A 22,455-nucleotide genomic window follows, 5' to 3' on the forward strand; every position below is an offset into this window, starting at 1 on the left:
TTCTTGCTAATTTAGACTTGTTCTTCCATTTCAGCTACATTTCAGCATGTTTTGTTTATTTCATTTCAGCTGTTTTTCAGCAAGTTCTTCTGCATTAAGAATTCACGCTGCATTTTTGCAGGAAATGCAATTTCTCTAGTTTAAAATGTTTTAGAACTTCTCACCTTCCCTCATTTGACAAATTATTAACTACATTTCAACTACTTTTATTTTTTTGCTATACTTGCGCCGGAGTATCTTAACAGTGTTGTCTGGCAAACTGCTTTGAACACTATATATGTATATGACTTTTTTCCAAACACGCATCAAAAATTCAGGATGTCTCACCTGGTATGGGGATGATTGGAATATTCTCATTGGCCACCACCCGTGGAGAGCTGCTCTCCTCCACGTAGAAATGAGCCGTCTGGAAAAATCTCCTACAGGGAACATGGAACGATACAACCAGTGAGTATAGCACAAGAAATACACCAAATATCATCAGAAATGATGCAGTAAAGTGTATTAGGGACCTGTCCTCAGATGTAGTCTGTCAACATTAGCATAGAAATGTTAAGGAAAATGACAACAGCTGAAAAGTCCTAATGAAAACCCCAGAGTAGCCGAGACACGGCTGATCGCTCGCAGAGCAAGCAGCTCCTGGAAACACACTAAATCAGGCTTTAGGGAAAAGGTTAAATTATGTACAGCGGCTCACAGAAGCACATTGCTAATTTTTAGGTTTTCAAACAAACTGAAGACAACTAATCAAAACATATACTTTGGTCTCCACTTTTAATTCTCCTGACACAGACAACAATGAAACCAACTTTAAACACTCATTTTTGCAACAGCTTTTGTAGAACGTTGATTTCCACTATTAGTCACTGAACAGTTGCCAAAAAATAAATTGCAACTCTTGAACAAATCCTTGCAAATCTGACACAGGTCAAGGTTAAAAGTTTTCAGAATGTCAAAAACACATCAGTAAGTCATAATAATATGGTATTACCTACATTATTTAGCAGCAGATATTTCAGCGATGTAAAAAGGGCAGTTTTTGAGGTCAATGTATTCCATACTCGAGACAAATTTCTCCTCAGTGTGAGACTAAAAAAATCTACAATTCTAACTAGACTGAAAACAGCGAGAGTGGAATATTTTATGGCCTGAACACCTTGCATATCCACCATCTCCTCTGACATAAACACGCTCTGATAAATTCACAGGAGCTCTAAATATCCTCCAGTTAATCCTACCTGGACTTGCTGCAGAGAAAGGAGCAGATGCTTGTCATTCTTTTAGAGAGATAAAACAAAACTAATAAAAAAATGGTGGCACAGCATGAAAGAAAGAGAGATGGAGCAAGAGACGACAGAGAAAAACAAATTGGGGGGAGGAGAGTTCCAGCCCCAACCCCCCCAGTTTACGTCACTTAACTCCTAAGCTAACAGCTCCCTTAAGAGTGCAGATGTGGTCCAGCTACCAAAGCTGTGCAGCTACCATCTCCTTGGTGACTTCTTGCTCCCACAGCTGCAGAAGAAGTGTTTGCTTCGAGGAAGCAGAAACGAGGGATTAAACTTCCGGGGAAACGTGAGCTTCAGCGGCAGCGAGGTGTTAACAAGAGGTTGGATTTGATCTCGTTTTGACATTCGTCTGACTTTTCGACAAACGCCTCACAGCATCAGAGGATTCCAGATGTGCGCCCTAACTCCAACAATTATTTCCACTGTGGCCTGGATCATCCTGACCAAACAATCTGGACGAATAAATGAAATACGTCAGTTTTAAATGTAGATAAAGTTGAAAAAAGAACTCAAAACATTTATGAATGAAGTGACAATAACCAACACATTTCCAACCAGAGGCAGCCGTTAGCTTAACTAGTTGCTTTGTCATGAGGAGGCTATGCAGAAGATAAAGATTTAAGAGTGTGTGAATTTCGTCTCTCCTCATGGCCTTTTCCCTCGGGACGTAGGCATTGTCTGTGAACTGTCGGAGCTGTCACAACAACAGCTGCTGTAATCTCAAAGCTACCTCCGTGTTTCTACTCGAGTACCACAACTCCCCGGTAATTCATCCACCAACTGAATCCGCTACAGTCATCTCTTTTCCAGCTGTCTGTTTTTTACACCTCTACGGAGCTGATAGCCAGGCTTTTATTTATATTGCAACTTTATAATCCACCACAGTAAGGTGCAATAAACATTTGCAGCAGCGATCTCACTGAGCTGCACAGTCCAAAATGAAAAATAAAAATATACCAAGAGTAAAAACAAATATAAACCTACACGAGTAGCCGCAGTAAATAAGTCTGGCACCAACTGAGGAAGTGGTCTGTAGTGCTATTTGTTTCTCATTAAGCGCCATCCGACATGTGCTAGTGGCCTGGCCTGTGTAATTACTGGGGCTCCAGTGGCGTGGCTGGAAATTAGCCCAGCAGATGAAGACACAGCTGGGACCTGTGCTGGAAGTGTAGGGCTTTCAGGTCTCTTCCCCTTTACCCAGTGGGGTGATGGGTCTGATATGCAAAGTGAGGGGAAGAGTGGAGCTCCTCTGTCTTAAGATTGATGTGTCTTCCTTTGAAAAACACGCCCAGACCATGTTGGGCTGAAAGAAAAATCCAGGAAGTGTAAAAAAGATGATGGGGCAGGCGTGGGTGAGGAGCAAGGAGGCATGATCCAGTAATAGCCCTTTCAAGATGAGACAATTTTGTAAAAGCACTTGATCAATGACCTTTTACTCTTCTAACAGACGTTTCTAGCAGCGTGATGATGCCTCTGTAATGTGGTTATGCAGGCTTATTGAACTCTTTCTCACCTCCAGTAGACCATCACGATGAGCAGCATGATGAGGCACAGCAGAGTGAGTGCAGACACCACAACCAAGGGCACAATCCACACCATCCTTCCCATTCCTGGGTGGGGTGTCCGCGTCGTGTTGGATAAAATAGTTCTGTCTACAAGATAATAAAGAAGCAAGTTTTAAATACATATTTATGGGTTATTCGTTAAGAACGTAAATCTCCATTAAAATTCTATATACAAAATCATTTCTGATTGTGTTTGTCAATGTATCATTTATATTATGGCGAGTTAGCCTGTTTTTATATGTTTATTTTTTATTGTTTTACGCTATTTAACCAGGCAAATCGTACTGAGATCACAGATCTCCTTTGCAATTTCAAGGTTCAAGGTGACTTTATTGTCATTGGCATCACACGCGGTACATGAAATGGAACGAAAATGTGTATCCAAGGTTCCAGTTACACCCAAAAATAGCAATACAGTAATATAAACAATAAAAAAAAAATTGTAAGACATAAAAGAAAGTACTGCAAAATATTTCTTCACAACTGCTTTTTGGGACTATCCAAATCTCAAATTCCCCCCATGGGATTAATTAGTTATTTAATTAATTAACTAAATAATTAATAAATAAAATAAATAAATAAAGTCAGTAAGTAAATACGATCCATCTATCTACAGTATCCATCCATACATCCATACATCCATACATACATCCATACATACATCCATCTGTTAGCTAAAATTAGCTGTTTAACATTTAGACATTTGTAACATTTGTAGACTCTGAAAACTGTAAGAAATTAAACAAATAGTAGAAAATAACTCTAAAAGTTACCCCCCCAAAGTTTTTTTTTCCTCCCTATTTTTTTCATGGTCATAAAGTAGTTTTTGATAAACCAGTTAGGTTTTTTTATGTGAGGACCTAAAATCTGGTTGGAAAAATTAAGAGAATAAATTTTTTTTTCTCCAAAAATCCAGAGAACTTAGCCCACACATTTCAGGAAATTAATCAAACATATTTAGAGCAGATACTTAAAATTATTCCAACCCTAACCTTCAGCTGTCACAACCCACAACAGATTTAAAAGAACCCTGCAAATTGTTTTCAGTTCTTGTGCAAATCTTATCTTTGCAAAAATCTTTGGCTTATAATTGACTGTTTGACAATCTATGTTCATAGAATTTACCATTTCTAACACGGCGGAGGCAAAAAAAAAAAAAAAAAAACGCCTCACCAAAGCTTTCCCTTGAAGCGAACTCTTTTGAAATCTGCTTAAAGGAATTCCTTGAGGCAGAACCCCTCTGGCAGACAGCCGTCTCCTTCCTTCAGGCCTCTGTGTGTTGTAGTGACACAAAAGCCTGGAGCTTTGTCTTTGAGTGAGATGGTAACTAGTGTATTTACGGTCTTGTATCAACTTATTTGTTCTTCTAAATTGGACTTCATAAATGTTGGTAGTGTTTACAGAATTTAACTTCGAAGTAAAGTCTTGCCTCATAATATAGGTAACTAGAAGAGATCAAGGCTTCCTAAGAGTTCAAAAACATTTTTTTGTGCTTTGAAAGGGATTTAAAATGTGTTTGAAGGGAAAAGATTTGCTCACCAGTGTGAACAGAGAAAGGCCAGAGACTCTTTCCATCATTAATCTTTGGAGACAGTGTAGAGCTCTGTGGGATCTGCATCTCAGCGCTGTCATTATGGGGCTCCTGAGTGGAGACTGCGTTTGCTTCTGTGGGCCGTTTCTCCTTGTTGACCAAATGCTCATCATCGGTGCTCGCAGGGACCGTGTTGCCTTTAACTGCAGGTCTGCCCTCTCCTTTCTCTTTGGCTGTGGATGCGGGGGTTGGGATTAAAGGCTCTTCGGACACAGTGCTGTTTGCTTGTTTCTCCTCATTATCAGGAGAATTCTTGCCCTTTCTCTTCTTCTCCTCCTCCTCTTCTTCCTCCTGCTCTCCCTCTCGCTCGCCCTCTTCTTCCTCCTCCTCACCCTGACCTGCAGCCTGTTTCTCCCCAGACTGCTTGTCTGTCTCAGCTCCCTGAGTTGCTGTCCGCTCAGTGCTGGACTTCGTGGGCGGGGTGGACGAATGTGCCGGGTTCTGAGTGGGGCGAGGGGCCTGTGTGGGCCAAGCAGAACTGGGCAAAGAAGAAATCACCCCTCCACCAACACCCAAACCTGCCAGCAAAGTGCTCGTCACCACTGATGCCACTGTGGCCTGGCTCCCGCTAGAGGAGGGACCCATCCCGGTTGCCATGGAGACAAGAGAGAAGTGGATGCCAGAGGACGTCCAAGTGGAGGAACCAGAGCTGATGGGAGCCATGTCCGCTGAGGAAGCTGGAGAAATTGTTGGCTGCGAAAGACAGGCAGGATAACAACGTGGTCAACAACGTGGTGAAAATGACTTTCAACACATAAAGAAATTTGCACTGCCATCTTCTGGTCAACTAACCATTCCAGTCTTCACAATGCGAGAGCCTTCAAATATTCTCGTTGTGTTGGCTGCAGAAGAAAAAAAAGTAGAGGAAATTTATAAATCTGTGACATACTGTATTTTGAGTTTTGAAAGATAGTTCAGGTGGTTTTAAGTGGTGTTTTGTGGATAAGCTGTAAACAGTGCCTTACCTGTGTTAGATACTTTTTAATGACTTCAGTTTAAGTAACAGTTTTATTTTAGCTGGATTGGTTGACAAAATAATGTATAGTCTGAGTGAGGCCAGGACCAAATAAGATTACATCTGCCTTAAAACAATTTAAATCTCCAAAATTAATCTATGTAAATATAGTTCATGCAAACACCATTCTATAAATATTTATACAGCTATCAATTTTCATTACACAGTTATTACAGTGAAAATATTTCCAATATTCCTGCTGAAAGTGTTCTAGAATAGGGGTTCTCAAAGTTTTTGGTTTAGGAACCCCCTCATAACCCTCATGTTTATTAAACAATTTTCTTCAATTTGTCTCTTTAATGCAATGGAAATATCTGTGTAACATAAATACTTTAGACCTGTTCCTTAATAGAGTTAATACAATTTGTATACTTTTAAACATGGGGTATTTTTCATTCAAGCCACACTTAATTAACAAAATATTTAATTTCAACTTCCAGTAATTACAGCTTTGAGAAAATTAACCGCATCAGAAACCACTTTTAAACTTTACCTTTTCACATAATAAATGTGTTGCCACGTCTTCAAATTATTACAGAAAACTCTTTACATCAAACTGAACAGAATCAGAACAGCAGTAATCAGACAAAGTAACAGGACTTCATTTGCAAACCGATCGATGCCGGAACGCAAATAGTGGACGGAAGGGGGGGGGGGGGGGGGGGGGGGTGTCTCCCCCAGAAAGTATTGAATAAAGTATATGTGATTTCCTGCATTTTGGTGTATTTTAACAGGTTGTTAAACATCTATGTGCTTGTAAAAATAAATATATACCTATCTATTTTTTTTTAAGGTTTTTTTTTTTTGTGGACCCCAAGCATCGGCTCGCGGACCCCCGGGGGTCCAGGGACCCCAGCTTGAGAACCACTGTTCTAGAATATACTGGAAGTGCTAGCTGATGCTTTTTGTACTTGTTAATTTTTATTTTTTAATGTAAACTAATGTAGAACTGATGATGACATAAAAGTTTATAAAATAGTGTTAGCATTGCCGAAAAGTTTTGGAGATTGGAGTTGCTTTAAGAAAGCAGAAAAAAACACTTTTGTCTTACAATTATCAGTTCAGTCAGAAAAAACAACCCCCCCCCCCCCCCAATACTGAGGCTCTTTAAAATCAACAAGTAAAATATTATTTGTTCAAACATTTCCAAAAAACCATGCTTAAAAAATTAAATTAAATAAAAATGAAAAAACTGTCCCTTTAAGGACATACAATAAGCAACAAAGACTAAACAGCTTTAGCTTAAAGGATGTACCTCTGAACAACAGCGTCTGGCTGAAGTCACTACGCTGGTCATGCTGACACACAGCCTGCACTCTGAACAGGTACAGGAGGTCAGGGGACACATTCGTAATAATCGCTTTCTGCAAGAGAAACACACACGCACACACACACACAAGCAGAAAATATAAATGTAGTAGAATTACTTCTAAAAGAGTGGATGCTGGTGGCTAAAATGAAAATATATTATGTAAAACTTCAGTCCTTTTTTCTGCTTAATTTGTTAGTGTTCACAGATGGCTACAGTTATATTAAAAATGTCTACAAAATTGGACGGGTGATTGCCTCTGCAAATGTAGAGCCAGTTTATTTATTTTTTCTTGGTAATAATTCAGATAAAGTTTCCAGAGACAGAAATTGAAATGGAAATGAAAGTGGGCAAAATGAGAGAAACTGACAGCTGAGTGGACAATAATGACAGAAGTGTAATTATACGGCTGTGGCACCACATAAACACAGTGATCATTCTTTCAATCATCCATTTGAACTAAAATGGCAACAATAAAAACTTACAGTTCCTAATGAAACAGAGATAAACAATAAAAACAATTATTTTTTTGTTATTGAAAAACTGCTAAAGGCAGAAAAGTAGTCTCAAAAGTCCAACACTTTTTAACCAGTCATACTCACAACTCAAATATGAGTTTAGAAAAATGACTCCTCTTCATATCTTCCACCTACACAAGTTTCTCCATGGTATAGTGATCCTAATAGAGAAGTCTCTGCCTTGTTGTGTCTCACGACAAGCCCACAGAAAACAGAGAATGAAGACTAGACCGTAGAGATGTGACAGTTGTGCCAGACAACCTCGGGGCGCAGTATGGTTGATAGAGAACTAAAAGGTCACTGAAATGTTGCAGCAAATTGCCTGGAGTAGCAAATAACCAGCAAAGGGAGATTTGAAATGAAATGTTTTCTATGTTTAAAGTCGGTCCGAGCCATTGTGGCAGGTTTCTAGAGAAGCCACGATTAAGGGAGACTTCTGAGCGTGCAGAATCCAAGGGAAAGGAAATAAATATTAATCCGTCTTTAGCTGAGCATAGCATTAACTTAATTTGTAAGGCTGTCCTTGACAGCAAGAAGCCTTTCTGCATATTCATTTCAACTTACTTGTCCATCACGTCTAAGCTTCGGCGACTAGATTCCAAGTTAAAGATCCCCTCCAGGCATCTTTTAAAGGCTTGCAGCATAAAGATGAGCAGCACAGAAGATGCTGTGAGTAAAACCTCGTCTTGTTTGTGTTTTTTCTTCTTCTCTCCTTCTACCCTCGCACTAAGTAGTTCCATTAAATGGTTAAAAATTCCTAAAATTAACATCTCCTCCCCTGCATCTCTCCCAAAATTTATGAACGTTTCTAATTATCTTCATTTTCAGGGAGTAAACGCTGAACGCAGCATTTCCTCCGATTCATTCAGTGAGTGTCTGCAATGGAGGCATCAAGCATGTGTAAGCTGGATATCGGACAACAGTTTGCTTGTAAACTAGCTCCAATGTCACTGAATCATCTTTAAAAATGAAAGTTGATGTAAGGGAAAATGGCTATTTAGTGCCAATCGCCACATATTTGGAGACGGGTCTTGCTTTAAAAGAAAAGCTCAGACTTTCCATCAGATTGTTCACGCTCTCTGTGCAGCGATTCACTAAAGCAGCAACGTTGCAAGAGGCATCACCGGCCTATAACCTATAGCAATGGGAACTGGGTATTTTGGAATGCATGACCAGGCTGGAGGTGGTGGTGTCACGAGGGAACTGATCCTAGGATTCTGAACTGGCGGGTGCACGTTTTGACCCGGCGCTGTTTATATCTAAAGAGGCAGTCATGCAAACTATCGAGACAGCTGGGGGTCAGCAGGCCTTGAAGAAATGCACAGTTGGATGTTGGATTCCCAGAAATGGAAAGATGTATGACCGGGGAGAAGACGACTATGCGGTGTAAAAAAAAAAAGAACATCCAAGTAAGTACAACCTCCTGCAGAGGGAAGATTTATTTCTGTAGACACACGGTGGATGTTTTGCTAAAAAGATACAGTAAGAAGTGGAGAGGTATTCTGATGTTAACGGCAGCTGAGCTGAGTTAAATGATCAGTGGATCACAGATCTGAAGAACTACATTTGCTCTGCATTTGTTATTAAATGAAGTGTGTTCAAAGAGCCGTCTCTGCTGCCTGAAACCAGATCAGGTTTTTTTTTCTTTTTTAAATACTCCGTGGTTTTCACATTGGTAAAATAAAAGTGCAAAGATCACTTTTGTTTATACCTCTCTGGCTTGAATTAACTTTTTGACCTTGTTAGACAGACACCCACTTCAGAGACTGATTCACATTTAAATGAATGCAAAAACAAAAAAACAAACAGCAATAGAAGGAGAAAAAAAAATGTTGCGTCTGAGTAAAGGCCGCAAGGGTTTTTGTCAGCTCATTATACATATATCAGTTGTGACGCGTCAATGTCTGCAACAGGCCCGTGTTTCTATTGTTAGACAGGTGAGTGACAGCGGAGCGTCTGGGTCCTCATATCAACCAGCAGCCACATGCAGAGTTCATCACAACCTGTCTCCCCCTTTACACACCGTCACTGATCCAGCCAGCGTTTCATCCTGACAGATACATCTGAGGCTCTGCTCTCCAGTCACTGCTGGTTATTGTGAAATAAAATGTAATAAAAATTAAAAATAATGTGCGGTGGTGTGTGGTATGGCTCACCATGCTCTGGTCTCCGGTCTTAGAGAAGGTCTTTTCATCGGCGATGTCCCGCTTCACCCAGCTGTAGGACACCATGTAGCTGGTGATGGGGGGGTGATAGATTGTCAGAGGGCGTTCCCAGCTCACGATCAATGCTGTCTGGTTTAGCGGCTGGATCTTCATGCTCACCGGGGCACTGCTGCACACTGGTGCGGAATAAAGAGAGGAGTGTGAGAAGCAGGCAGCGTCAAAAAGGAAAAACAAACAAACAAAAAAACAGCTTTCGCAACAATCTTTCACTGACTGCAAGAAGATGGAGAGCCTCTTGATCATATTTATTTGAGACTGCTGAGCACGGGTTGCCTTTTAACACTCTCTTTGCTGACTCATGAAACTTGATTTAAAGCCATTTTCCAACAGAAAATCATCTAAATGTGCAAAGTAATTCAGTAACTTAATAATAAAACCCTCTCGAAAGCTTTACTAGGGTCAGACAACTTCAGGTGGAGGAGTATATTATCACAGTTCAGATTTGTGCTCTTTTATCTCACAGTACAGGAGATTTCAACCCACCAGGGCTTAGTCAGATAACGTAGCAACGTCCCCCCATTTCCAATCTGCAAGTTGCTCAAAGTAAGACAAGCAGTATGCACGAGGAGGATGGAATAGAAAGATAAATAAATATATACATGTGAGCCAGCCTGAAGGTGGCAGTGCAGGCTGCAGCATGGAAATTTACACAAGATCCATCAGTATGAGGAAGGGACAATATGGACAGGCTCTCAGCACATCAGGGCAGTAGCAATCAGAAACTAGTGTCAAATGACTATGTGCTCTTAGAGTTTCTGCCAAATTGAAATTGTCACCACAATTTTCCCCATTTACACGGCGAGGCCGTGACGCGAATTATGCACCATGACATGTGAGAGATGGAAAGAAAGACAGGGAGGAAGGGAATCAGTCAAAGGATCACAGGGGAAAAGAAACAACAGGAAGGAAATCTCAGGGTGTTGATTAGGTGTGACAGGTGCGAAATGCATCATAACCTGTCGGCTGTTCGTTGTCAGCTTCAGTAGCTCAAGAACAATAATTTAATAGCAGCTGAAGATGTCACCGTGGTTTTAGTGCCTGTGTCGTTACTGTCCTGACAATCACCTTCCTTTTTACAATTAACACAAGCATATTAATAACCCTCTAGATACCATCTTATCAGCTCCTGCTTTGCATTTTTAAAATATAACTTTGCAATTCATGGGCCTGAGAAATAGTTTGAATATCTTTAAGTCCAATAATTCATCAACTTAATTTTTAACTCCTAAAATTGCTGCAGAGTTCTTTAGCTTGAAAAAGCAGATGAAGAGCATATGGCAGTGAACATAACGAAGCAGATCTATGTAGTAGTTTATTAGCATCTAAATTATAAAAATGCAAATGATGCGAGACTTAGGGAATTTATACAATGCATACTCAAACCTCCCAAAATAACCCTCCTAGAGCTTCCATCTTATCCTGCAATAGCACTCAGAGCAGAGCATGAATCTTCCTCTTGGCAGCTTCTACAATGAAGAGGATGAAGTGACTGTTGTCAACAAAGCCGCTCGACTGCGTCTCGCTTCTAAAAAGCTGCACGGTTTGTTTTAAAGCAGCAGAGACGACGGAATGACGTGGGGAAACAAGAATTTATCTGGAAAATGAAAACAAAATAAAAAAATATATCTGATTTAAACACATACTTGCCTTTTTTTTTTTTTTACTTTGCAGCAAAGTCACCTGAGAGATAAACACCGACGCAGTCGCTACAACATTTATTTTATGATAATGTAACTCTTGCTACTCCTGCCTGTTTGAGTCATTTCTAACAGCAAAAATGCCAAACATCTTTTTTTTTTTTTTGCTGTGTTAAATACCTCACAGTGAGGATGTTGCTACCCTCCTCCCATTTTGCATATTTGTACACATCATTTTGTTTCCCATTATTTTCTGTACAAAGTCAGCTCAGGTAATCAAGCTGCACAACTTTAAACTGCAGAAAACCATTTTTTGTTTTTTGCATCAGCTGACTGCCAGTGAAATGTCAAAATACTGAAAAATGATGGCAGAGTAACCTAAAATAGAAAAAAGCATGTAATGTCTGCTGTGACAGAGTGAACTAGTTTCTAAACAGAGAACGATAAATCTGCTCTGCTTGTGAGACAGCAGCTCTGATTGAGCTGGATTTTACACTCGGTACACAGCAAACACAAATGATAAAATAAGTAGTGCCTTATAGATTTTGAAATTCCTATTGGACAAACAATAAATCTGCGCCGCACAAACTAATCTGCAATCTTTATTTTGCATCCGAAGAGTTTGCTTTGCATCTTGTACAGTCAAACATAGTCCTCGGCTATTAAATCTACAGTAAATAAACGCACCATCCAATACTGGCCGTGGCTCTTGTACCACTTGAAACCAAATCCATCATTTATGTCATTGGTTAAGAAAAACAAGACAGTTTAACTCTAGTGCCTCAAATCTTTAACAAATTCCTATATTTGAACCAAAAAGCAAGAGGAACACAGCGGAGATGGAAATGAATAAAAAGGCAAAAGCAATAGGGTGAAAGCAAAAAGTGAAGATGTAACGGTCCACATTCATCCTGCCTGGTGACATAACAGCACAAAAGCAATTTCACAACTTAATTTGTATGGGTCTATTTTAGCTTTGCCACATATTAATGATGATTGCTGATCAGCCCTTTTAGAGTGCTCCAACTTCATCACAAGCATTCCCAATCAATTCTCCCCAGCAGACACCAACAACACCAATTTAAGGAGCAGCAGCCTTTCTCATTAGTCTCCTTAGTTCCTGCACTTTCTGTTAAAGCAAGCACAGCAAGATCCACAAACAAAAAAAATAAAAGAAATAAAAATACACTGATCAGCTGTGTATGAGGTCTGAACTTTGTATTAATTTGTTGTTAGATGAACCAGTTATTATTGTGACAGTTACAGGCCAGTTTTACTCAACACTTTCCTAAGAATGTTTTGTTTTGTTCACAAGATGTGATCAATCATCGTCAAATCCAGGAAAATGAAAAAAACTAACTCTAACCAGCTGAGAATGAAGTGATAGATACAATGTTTGAATCAGGTTCAGTGAAAAGGTTATGAACAGTTAATATCTTACCTGTTGTGGATAGCTCTTTGAAGGACCTCGATTTAGAGAAAGATTAAATTTTACTGGATTGAAGGGCTAACAGTTAATCTGAGTGGTGCCAAGACCTGAATGAGATACTGCAGTCTGAAAACAACTCTAAATTAAAAGGCTTCATAGTCGTTCATGCCTGAACTTTACTTTACATATTCATAAACATACAATTATGCATGTACTTGCAAGTGGTAGCAGCAGTTAGCTGTAGCCCTTCCAGTGCAGCCTGGACCACTTTTAGATGGAATGTCATAGTATTTCTGTTGGAAGTGTAGTGTATTGCAAAAGTGGCATCACCATAAAAAAATCATATAATTATGTTGACACTAAGTATTAGGAATGCTTTTCACATTTAAGTCTTTAAATCTAATTCCTTTTTGTCCTTTGTTAAGATTAGTCATGAGCTCATTTGTCTTGTCAGAATTATTTTGTTTCTCTGAATGAAGTTGTTCGAAGAGCTATCTGCAACAGGTAAGATATTAATTGTGACAACATTGCTACAACAGATTAAAAAACCCTCATTCAGTTAGATAAGGTAACGCAAAACTCTTTTCTGTAATACTAGTTTGCTAAATCAGCAGCTCCAACTGAAATAAAGATTTTATTTAGCTGATAAATCTGTAATAAAGTACATCAGGGTCTACAAATAAACAAATTTAGAAACTTTTACTGTTAGCTGTGTTTCCTCGTAGGTGACGTAAACGTTAAGACGCTCCATAATAAAATTATGCGAAAAAGTTTGTCACCGTTTAAACAAATGCTCTAAAAGAAATCTAGGTTGTTGCAAAAGTTAGCTGCAAAGGTTTAATATATATTTAAAAAGTGTAAAGTTGCAAATGTAAAAAAAAAAAAAAATACAATTGAAAAACAACGTTATTTCACTTTATCTGATTTTGGCAATTTAAATAATGTTTTATTAAATAACTTGATGTTTAAACTTATACTCAAAAACTTAAAAACACTGAAGCATAAAACTGATCCACTCAAGACTTAAACAAGTGTTGGACCTACACACACGAGAAAAGATGGTATAGAATGAATATTAAATGCAATCTATAGCCTCTTTGTTCAGCAGCCCACTGAAAAGACATCATGTAATTCAATTTATTTACCTGCACCAACAACAACAAAAAAAGACATGTATAACAATATCTGACAAGCATAAATAGTACTTTTACAGATACAAGTTGGTTCATTTGTACTGAACCTGTACTATTCCATTAGTTCTGTTGTGCAAATGACAGAAAATATGGCACAAAACACACACAAAAGCAAAAAAAAAAACTTACCTCTTGAAGCCTCTGTGCTATGTGGGCTTCCTAATATTTCAGTCAAATCTTTCTGCCATGCATCTTTAACAGCCGACTTAAAAATCTTCCTATTGTTCAGGTCCTGCAGGGGCCTGAAATTGTTTCGCAGGTACTCGACAGACTTGACATGGTCCTGTTGCTCCGTAGTAAAGATGGAGTAAAAAGCATCCAGCTAGATAGAAAGAAACACAGAATAGCTATCAGGACACATTTAAGTGCTGCTGCTATATCTGTGTGTGTGCGTGTGAGCAAATGTGTTAAAGGTACTATATCATGCAGCACTGCATTTGTAGTCACTTGCCAGTAGCTGACTGTTCACAAGTGAAGAACAGTATTTGCAAGAAACATTTACACCACAGGCAGCAGAAGGCACAGACTTCAATCATCACCCTGACTACCTGCTGGGCTGTAACTTCTCAATGGGGCAAATTTGTGGCCATTGATTGCCAAGAATGATCTCCTGCCGCGTGCTGTAATGACTACACATTACAGATACTGTGGAATCAATGTGTCCTATGGGTGCTTGGAGAAATGAATTACAGGTTCATAAAAGACTATCTGTGAGCGTCACAAACATTGTCGAGGTGGTCAATAACCTTGCGGCAGAAGTCATTTTGGAAGAAAAGACTTGTCCTCGTGCAAGTTCATAGAAATTCCACTGAGCCCTGCACATTTTTGTGGTGCAGAATGCACAGGAGAATATGCAGCTGGCTAACGCAAAGACTGTATGTATAAAAGATGCAGCAAAGCAACTGTGGAGGGGGGGAGATCAGCAAAAAGCATGGGGCATGATTTGGCATATATTATCTCTCAAATAGCGATAACAGTTGGAGGTAAAACGTTGTAAAGCACGCAGGCGAGTGCTGTAAAATGCAACATTTTTCATAAAACATATGTTAAGCTGTTGCTTTAATAGCTCGAAATATTAAGCATTTGAATTGATGAGCATCTTTAGCTGTGTGATATCCAACCTCAGTGTGGTGCAGTATTATATCTTAGAGCCTATAGGCATTGTCTCCAAACAACCGCATGATATAGGTGCTATCTGATGCCTACTATCACTCAAATGCCAGTAATTGGCTCCCCCTTCCTGTTTAATCATGCACTACATAGGCAGTGATGGTTTCATATGCAAAGGATCTAGACGGAAGAGGACGAAAAAGGAAAAGAACAAGGGAAAATTGGTCACAGTCTTGGAATTCAAGTGTTCCACTGAGTGTGCACAAATGAGATCTGGAGAATATAACTGTCTAGGTGTGTGTGTGTGTGTGTGTGTGCGTGCATGCGTGCGTGTGTGTTAACTGAACAACGCACCTGTGAGTGGGACAGATATACAGGTCTGGAGAAGATGATCCACTCCACGACTTTGCTGCAGGGCGGAGTGGTCAAAGAGCCCGTGTATCTGTAATAACTGTCCACTGATGACGGCAGCAGATCCCTCAAGACGAATGACCTGAGATTGGTCTCCTTTTCTGGGTAAAGAATGGGATTAAAATTTGTTAGCGCATGGATTTGTACAGCATGGCCTTCTGTGCACCCACCCCATTTCACCTCGCTTGTGGCATTTTTACTGCTTTCCTGAAACCTCCTCTTGTGGAAGGGCAGTAGTTAAAAGCCTCACTACTTGTTATCACCCTGGCTACATCTCTGTACTCTGTGATGGGCTGAAAGAGGAGCAAAAGCAGGAGAGCCTGATAAGATGGCCAGCTCTGACAGCTGATCTGTGGTTGGGTGGTAGGGTGCTCTGCTCCATGTAACAACTGTGGCTAGGCTACAGGGATTAAGACAGATCCAAATGATTACCAGATCTCTTCTATCCTCTGATCAAAACCTGGCAATGCTTTGTAGAGGGAAAAAAATGGAACAAGCTGAAATCATCCAGAGGAAGATGCCTTTATCTCCAGTAAATATGGTGAGCGGGCCATGGAAGTTGTTTTGTTTGTTCCTTGAATTATGATGAGAAGAGTCTAAATAAAGCAAAGTTTACATTAAATCCAATCTCTAACAGCCCATGGCCTTATCTTAAAAGAAACAGAGGTCTAGGGTGTGGTTTGCATTCAGACCACAGAGGCACGGGAAGCCTCGCCCCTCTGCCTCATCTGTACTCTGAGTCAAATTCAGTATGCACAGCCTTTCTTCTCCCTGTCTTCAGACAGCGTACGTGCCCTATCGCTGCTGGGCCGCCGAGATGCTGATGGATGGATGACTGTGGGATAACGAGCTAGTGGAAAACCAACCATCCTAACAGGGGAGAAGGCAAGAAGCATTTAGCAGCTAGCAGGAAGAGAGTCCAAAAAGCACCACGTCCATGCCAAGCTTTCTTTCAGCTGGGAAATGGGATTTTGTGGTGCTAGAACAAACATCTGTGTATCTGTGCAGCACAGAGCTATGGCGGGGAGGCTGTGAAACAGGAGCCAGAGCAGGTTGTTGATCAGCTGTAGGGCTCACAGTTCAATCTGTGACCCCTTCATACAGTACAATATTCCTGGGCAAGATAGAAAACCTAAATATTCTACCAATGGAAATAAAGCTCTCGACAGGGCATATATGCTGCTATTGTTTCAGTTATGTGTGTACATGTGTGAATAAAAAATACTAAAATGTGGTGTCGATATACCAGAAAAGTGCTTCGTAAGTATGGACAATCCACTCCAATCCATAATTTGTTTTTATTCCTCTTCTTCTTTTGGCTTTTCCGTCTTCAGGGGTCACCACAGCGAGTCATCATCCCTCACTCTGTCCACTGCATCCTCCATCCTCACTCCAACTTTCTCCATGTCCTCTCTAACTGCATCCATATATCTCCTCTTTGTCTTTTTCCTGGCAGCTGCATTTCTAACATCCTTCTATCAATTTACCCACTGTCCCTCCTCTGGACATGTCCAAACCATCTCAGTCTGGCCTCTCTAACTTTATCTCCCAGTTGTTCAACCTGTGCTGTACCTCTGATGATCTCATTCCTAATCTTATCCATCCTTTTCTTTCCTAAGGAGAATCTAAACATCTTCATTTATGCCACTTCCAGTTCTTTCTCCAGTCTTTTTGTCAAAGCCACTGTCTCCAGACCACACAACATAGCTGGTCTCATTTGCCTTTATTAAAGTTAAAAATTAATAATTATATTATTATCACAATATAAATGGCGCTCAGCGAGTTAAAACTCACTCTGAATAGCATAAAATGCACAACATGTCATTGTAGATTTTTAGAACCAACATAGGGATATCCAGCTCGGGACATCCAGCTCTGGTTTTATAAAACCATCAGGAGTTCAGAAATAGGGCTGGGCCATATCATATCATTCACAATAATGCCGGTAAAATAAATCTTGCCCGGGAAAATAAATTATATCATGATAGGCTAATTTCATGACGTAACTACGTCATCCCACCAAGCAGCGGATTACGCTCACATGGGTCATGCAGTGATATTCAAATTGTGAAGGCACGAACAGACACATCTGAGCTGTACACTGTTTTAGAGCGGGGGGGGGGGGGGGACACACAGACACATCTGAGCTGAGCGCTATTTGTCCCGACAGTTTTTGAGTCGGTCAGAGTGAGGGTTCAGCATAAAGGAAGACGTTGCTTTTAGCTTTTTAGCTAGTGCGCTGCTAACTAGGAGCTACGTCAGTGAAGGCGGGTGGGGCGGGGCAGCGCACAATTCAGTTCAGTAGACTGTGAGCTCGGTTCTGATGATGCAACGGGGCACCCCACTTGTATAATGGTAGAGGAAACACTGAATGCATCGACCACCGATTTATGGTCAAGTTTGACCGCGGAGCCTTACCTGAGTCTGACAGTGCACTAACAGCGACTGGGAACTGTGCAGCTCAAACCTCGAGACCAGCTGCTTTCCTGAGGATCAGGAAATTGGCTGATGGCTGTTCTGATCAATCCTTTTAGGCATTTCATTTGTTTTCAGCATTTGTCACAAGTTTTGGAAGTTGTACCTCATTTAAAGGCCACATATTTGTTCTTGTATGTTACATTTATGCAGATCTTAAGCTTTCATTTTATTTAATTTATTTGGGAACTGCACCTGGACTTTAGTTTTTGTGGTGATTTTTTTTCATGTTCTATATTTTGTGCAGACATTTTAAATCCAAATAAGAGAAGGATCTTTTTTATATATATATATACTTAGAGACTGAATACTTTACTAAATAAAGTAATTGCATTAAAATTAACCCTTGCTGGTTTTATTTTAGTTTTATATAATACGGCAAAGCAACATGTTAATTTTGTCAAATGAATAACTGATTTCTGTTTTTGTTGTTGTTGTTATATCGCAAAATGTATCAATCTCATTAGAATGCTCTGAAAAATCACAATATTATATTTGAGCCATATTGCCACCCCTATTCAAAAATATTACATATTGGTTTAATTTGCCACCTAATATATCTTTGCCATTGTACATTTATGTAAAGGAAATGACTGTCAGCAGCAGATTTGAAAACAAGTATCCAGTGGCACCTGCAATATCAGCTTAAAAATAAGTATTAGGATTCAGGGCATAACTTGTGGCACAAAACATCAATAGTTGTGGATGAAGTTTTGCAGAAGCTACAGTCCATGAAATTGAGAGCTATCTAATTGAAGTTCAGCTGTAATAATTAGTTCTGTGTCTCGGAGAGAAACTCTGCGGAGGTCTCTTCCTGCAGAACTACACTACCAAGGGACGGGCAGTAACCCACAAATTTATTCTCTGTTTGAAGTTGCACTCTGCTCATATTTTTGTGTTTAGACTAATTTGGGAGAAATAAATATGGATCTCCATGTTTAAGCAGTACAATTTCAGAACATCAGCATTTGAGTATTGAGAGCATGAACTAAACTGATGGAGAAATGTACCTTCAGGGTCAGCCCTCATCCGCTACAAAGCAATGTCAAAGGGATTTAGCAAGGGTCAATTGTTTTTTTGTTTTTTTTTGGTAAAATCCCACACAAATTTAATTCCTACTGTAAAGCTTTGTGATAAGTAGATTTTGGGATGACGAGTAAAAAATATATAAATAAATAATGTCGGAAAAAAAAGCATCTAGTCTCTAAAAGCCCAATCCACCTGCACTTGATACATAAACACAAATGTTCTGCATGAAACAAAGTTTGTAAGGGAGCATTGTTTGATCACTTACCATGATGGACTACTCCTTTCAATCCCTGGATGATTGGGTCCACAGCTGGGTTGTCTTTTTGCCCAAGCTAGGGGACATGTCCAAAAACAAAATGATTAGAAAAGAGGATTAAGAGACTTGGATAATAATTTATATGAAAAAAGCAAACACACAAACAAACAATCATCAACAGATTAAAAGGAAATTTTATAAGAGCAACTTGTAAAATGTATTTTATTGGGTCACTTCTACTATCACTTTCATTTTCAAGGCCAACATCTGGACAAAAGGACTTTTTTTTTTCCTACTAAAAAGCTGAAAAGGATAGTTCAGATCTTTTAGAGCTGAATTTTGTGACAATTATTCTCCTTGTTGACAAAAGCTCTTTAAATGATCCCAGTTTGGAGAAATAAAGTTTAACTATGACCATATTGACAAGCCAACAATTAGTCCAACCAAAACCTCTCGAGTTTGAAAATTGTCAAAAAGGATGAAGAAAACGCTATTTTAGAAACATTTACATCAATCTGCTACAAGTATTTATAATAAAATTATATGCAAATTCAATCAACCTTTATTTAGACAGGTAAATACCATTGAGCCTCGAGGACTCATTTACAAAATAACTAAATAAACTGGAAAGTAATGTAAAGGTTAATCAAATAGCTTTTCTGTGAACTGCTATGACATTTCTGAGATTTGAGCTGTTTTAAAACGACAGAAATTTGTTAGGGATTTTCTGATTGTGAATATTATCATCATAAAAACTGTATAATAATTACTTATATGATCACCATTGATATGTTTTTTACTGCTATCCGCTACTTTTAACTGTATTGACACTGCTGTTGTTGCTGTCAATAATACTAGTATATTGTTTTAATACAAGTGCCATTGCATATTTTACAGACTGTTATTGCACATCAACACAGCATAAAATACAGGATTGCAATGTATTTTTTTCATTAAATAAAAATGGACTCATCAAATGTTTACAAGTTTTTTTTTAACACATTACTTTCTTCAATTTCTTTCTTTCCCTTCTATTTGCTGTTTTTGTTTGTGTTGTTTTGTGCTTCTAAGTAATATAAAAAATAAATAAGATGTCTGCAAAATATTATGGCCGTCGCCCTTCTCAGACTAGCCATTAGCTCATCAATCCAGTCAAAATGAAACTACTTCGATATACTGAGGTAATTAAAACACGAGATCTACAGCAGGGAAGATATTATGTGTCCTAACTTTTCCATAAAACACCAAAACAAAACAGCTGAACTTTTGCTTTACTTAGTCATGGGACACAAGACACTAGTTTTAACATCTCAGTCATGTGTGTAATTAACAACTACATGGTTATACAATCCACCTTTTTAGCTGATAGCAACAACAAACAGGTAATTTTAGACAAGGTATTAATTTTTGTAGGTTTTAAAAGCCTTTAATACACATTTTACGAGCCGGTGTAGCAATTAGTCTGCATTATTTGACAGTGACATTAATTAATATAATGATTCAATGTGTTGTTATAGAGTGGTCTGCTTCTGGTGCCAAACGCAATAAAATAAAAAAGTTAAAGTTTGTGTCAAGTTTTCTTGTGAAAAAAAACCCTGCTGGAAAACCTTGTGCAGTGTCATCTGCCGTTCGTGGGTTTTTCTTTTCTGGCTCCGGCTTCTGAACGTAGAGTTTGTAATGGGAGCAGACTGTAGTGGGTCTCCTCGCTGTGAGGAGTCATAGTTTTGCAAACAGCAGCAGTCATGCAGGCAGGCAGTCTGTCCAGACCATAAGTATTTGGACAGTTACACAGTCTTTGTACTCGAGACTGTAAGCTTCAGCAAATTAGGTCTAAAATAAATGCTAACAGCATTAAAGGGCAAAGTTTCAGATTTCTCTGAGTGGGTTCACAGCAATGTCAAATACATGTGAGATGAAACAGATACCATACAAAGTGCAAAAGTTATACTTGTATTATTGCATAAATATTATTTGTATCTTATTTAATGATTTTGTGCATAAAAGTCTTTGAAACTAATTTTTCAGAGTAAAAGCAGATCATATTCTCATTCTATTTTTGTTTGTTTTTTAGAAATGGATGCAAAAATGTACAAGTAAAGCCAGAGGATCAAGTGTTTATACGGGTGTGAGGCAGTGAGAGATGCCTTCCTGATGAAACAAAACCCACAACATGGAAATAATAATGGCTGAAACAGCTGAGAGCTTGTTCGAGAAACTTACCCTTTCAAAAATTAAATTGCTTCTAATTGAACCTGCACAGTTCATATGATAACTGCAGGCTAAAATTTAATATTCCACAGAATTTTCCACCAAAAAAAATAGTCAAATAGCCTCTGCAGTTGTTCTAAAATGACAAGCACTGCCCATGTGCAGCCTTGGACGGAGTATGTAGATTACTGCAAACGAGACAGTGTCACACTACCCAGCAATTATCCGAGTAGGATGCTGTAAACACCGACCACAAGTCATCAAATCACATTAACATATGTATAAGTGTTTTCCATACTGTTACTGTGGTTCACCCACAGCTTCTCAAAGCATCAAACCTTGTCTGTAGTCCCTTTCACACTCTCGCTACCTCCCTTAATCTGACAACATCTGAACGTGTCAGTGTCACGCGTGAATTATCCCACTGGCCCGAAACATTTTGAGATGGAAATCTGGCTCGATGGGACCTCGTAACACTATGTATCACTTTCAACACGGCAAGTCTGAACTGCCTCGAACACATTAACAGACTGGCACACAGAATCTGTGACTTCTGATCAGCTGTTCAGAAGAATCAAGAAAATACTTTTGGTGAATAAAGTCCTAGGATTCCTGGAAGGAATGATATCGCCCACTGCCTTTGATGATAAAACTTTAATTCAAGATGAACACCTCAGCCATTACTTGCAAGATGTGTTCATGCTTGGAGTATGTATTAACTTATGAATGACTATCAGCTAAAACCACATCACATTTACACATTTAGGGGCGGCTGTGGCTGGGTGGTTGGAGCGGTCGTCCTCCAATGCAAGAGCTGGCGGTTCGATTCCACCAGTAGTCACATGCTGAAGTGTCCCTGGGCAAGACAATGAACTACTCACTGCCTCCAATGTGTGTCCCATCGGTGTATGAATGTGATCTAAAGCACTGATTATTATTTGTAGAGATCTAGTAGAGTGCTGTATGAATGGGTAAATGAGGGCACAGATTGTAATGTAAAGAGCTTCGAGTATCTTGAGGAGACAGAAAGACGCTATACAAGTACAGTCCATTTACCATTTACCGGTACTTCAATATTTGAAACATTTACTGAGTTAAACCCATTTTTGTGTTGGCTAATGTTGATTAACTGTGGTAGTCCTCTTGAATTGGCACAAATCTAAAGTTGAACCAGTCGTATACGTTCAAATGATTATTA

The 22,455-nt window shown here is 39.2% G+C and overlaps 1 protein-coding gene across 1 annotated transcript in view; it reads right to left on the bottom strand.

The window, feature by feature from the left end:
• The window catches only part of LOC119412753 (receptor-type tyrosine-protein phosphatase gamma), a 172,630-nt gene that overhangs the window by 18,963 nt on the left and 131,212 nt on the right, over window positions 1-22,455 (bottom strand). The window contains exons 5-13 of the mRNA XM_037679790.1: window positions 19,059-19,125; window positions 15,233-15,390; window positions 13,898-14,090; window positions 9,441-9,625; window positions 6,713-6,821; window positions 5,235-5,284; window positions 4,391-5,135; window positions 2,800-2,938; window positions 328-419 (exon numbers count right to left, since the gene is read on the bottom strand). Coding sequence (XP_037535718.1) covers window positions 328-419; window positions 2,800-2,938; window positions 4,391-5,135; window positions 5,235-5,284; window positions 6,713-6,821; window positions 9,441-9,625; window positions 13,898-14,090; window positions 15,233-15,390; window positions 19,059-19,125 — 1,738 coding nt within the window. The remainder of the gene's footprint in view (window positions 1-327; window positions 420-2,799; window positions 2,939-4,390; window positions 5,136-5,234; window positions 5,285-6,712; window positions 6,822-9,440; window positions 9,626-13,897; window positions 14,091-15,232; window positions 15,391-19,058; window positions 19,126-22,455) is intronic.

The sequence above is a fragment of the Nematolebias whitei genome, chromosome 7, assembly GCF_014905685.2.
Source record: "Nematolebias whitei isolate Nwh7 chromosome 7, NemWhi1, whole genome shotgun sequence".
Classification (NCBI taxonomy): Eukaryota; Metazoa; Chordata; class Actinopteri; order Cyprinodontiformes; family Rivulidae; genus Nematolebias; species Nematolebias whitei.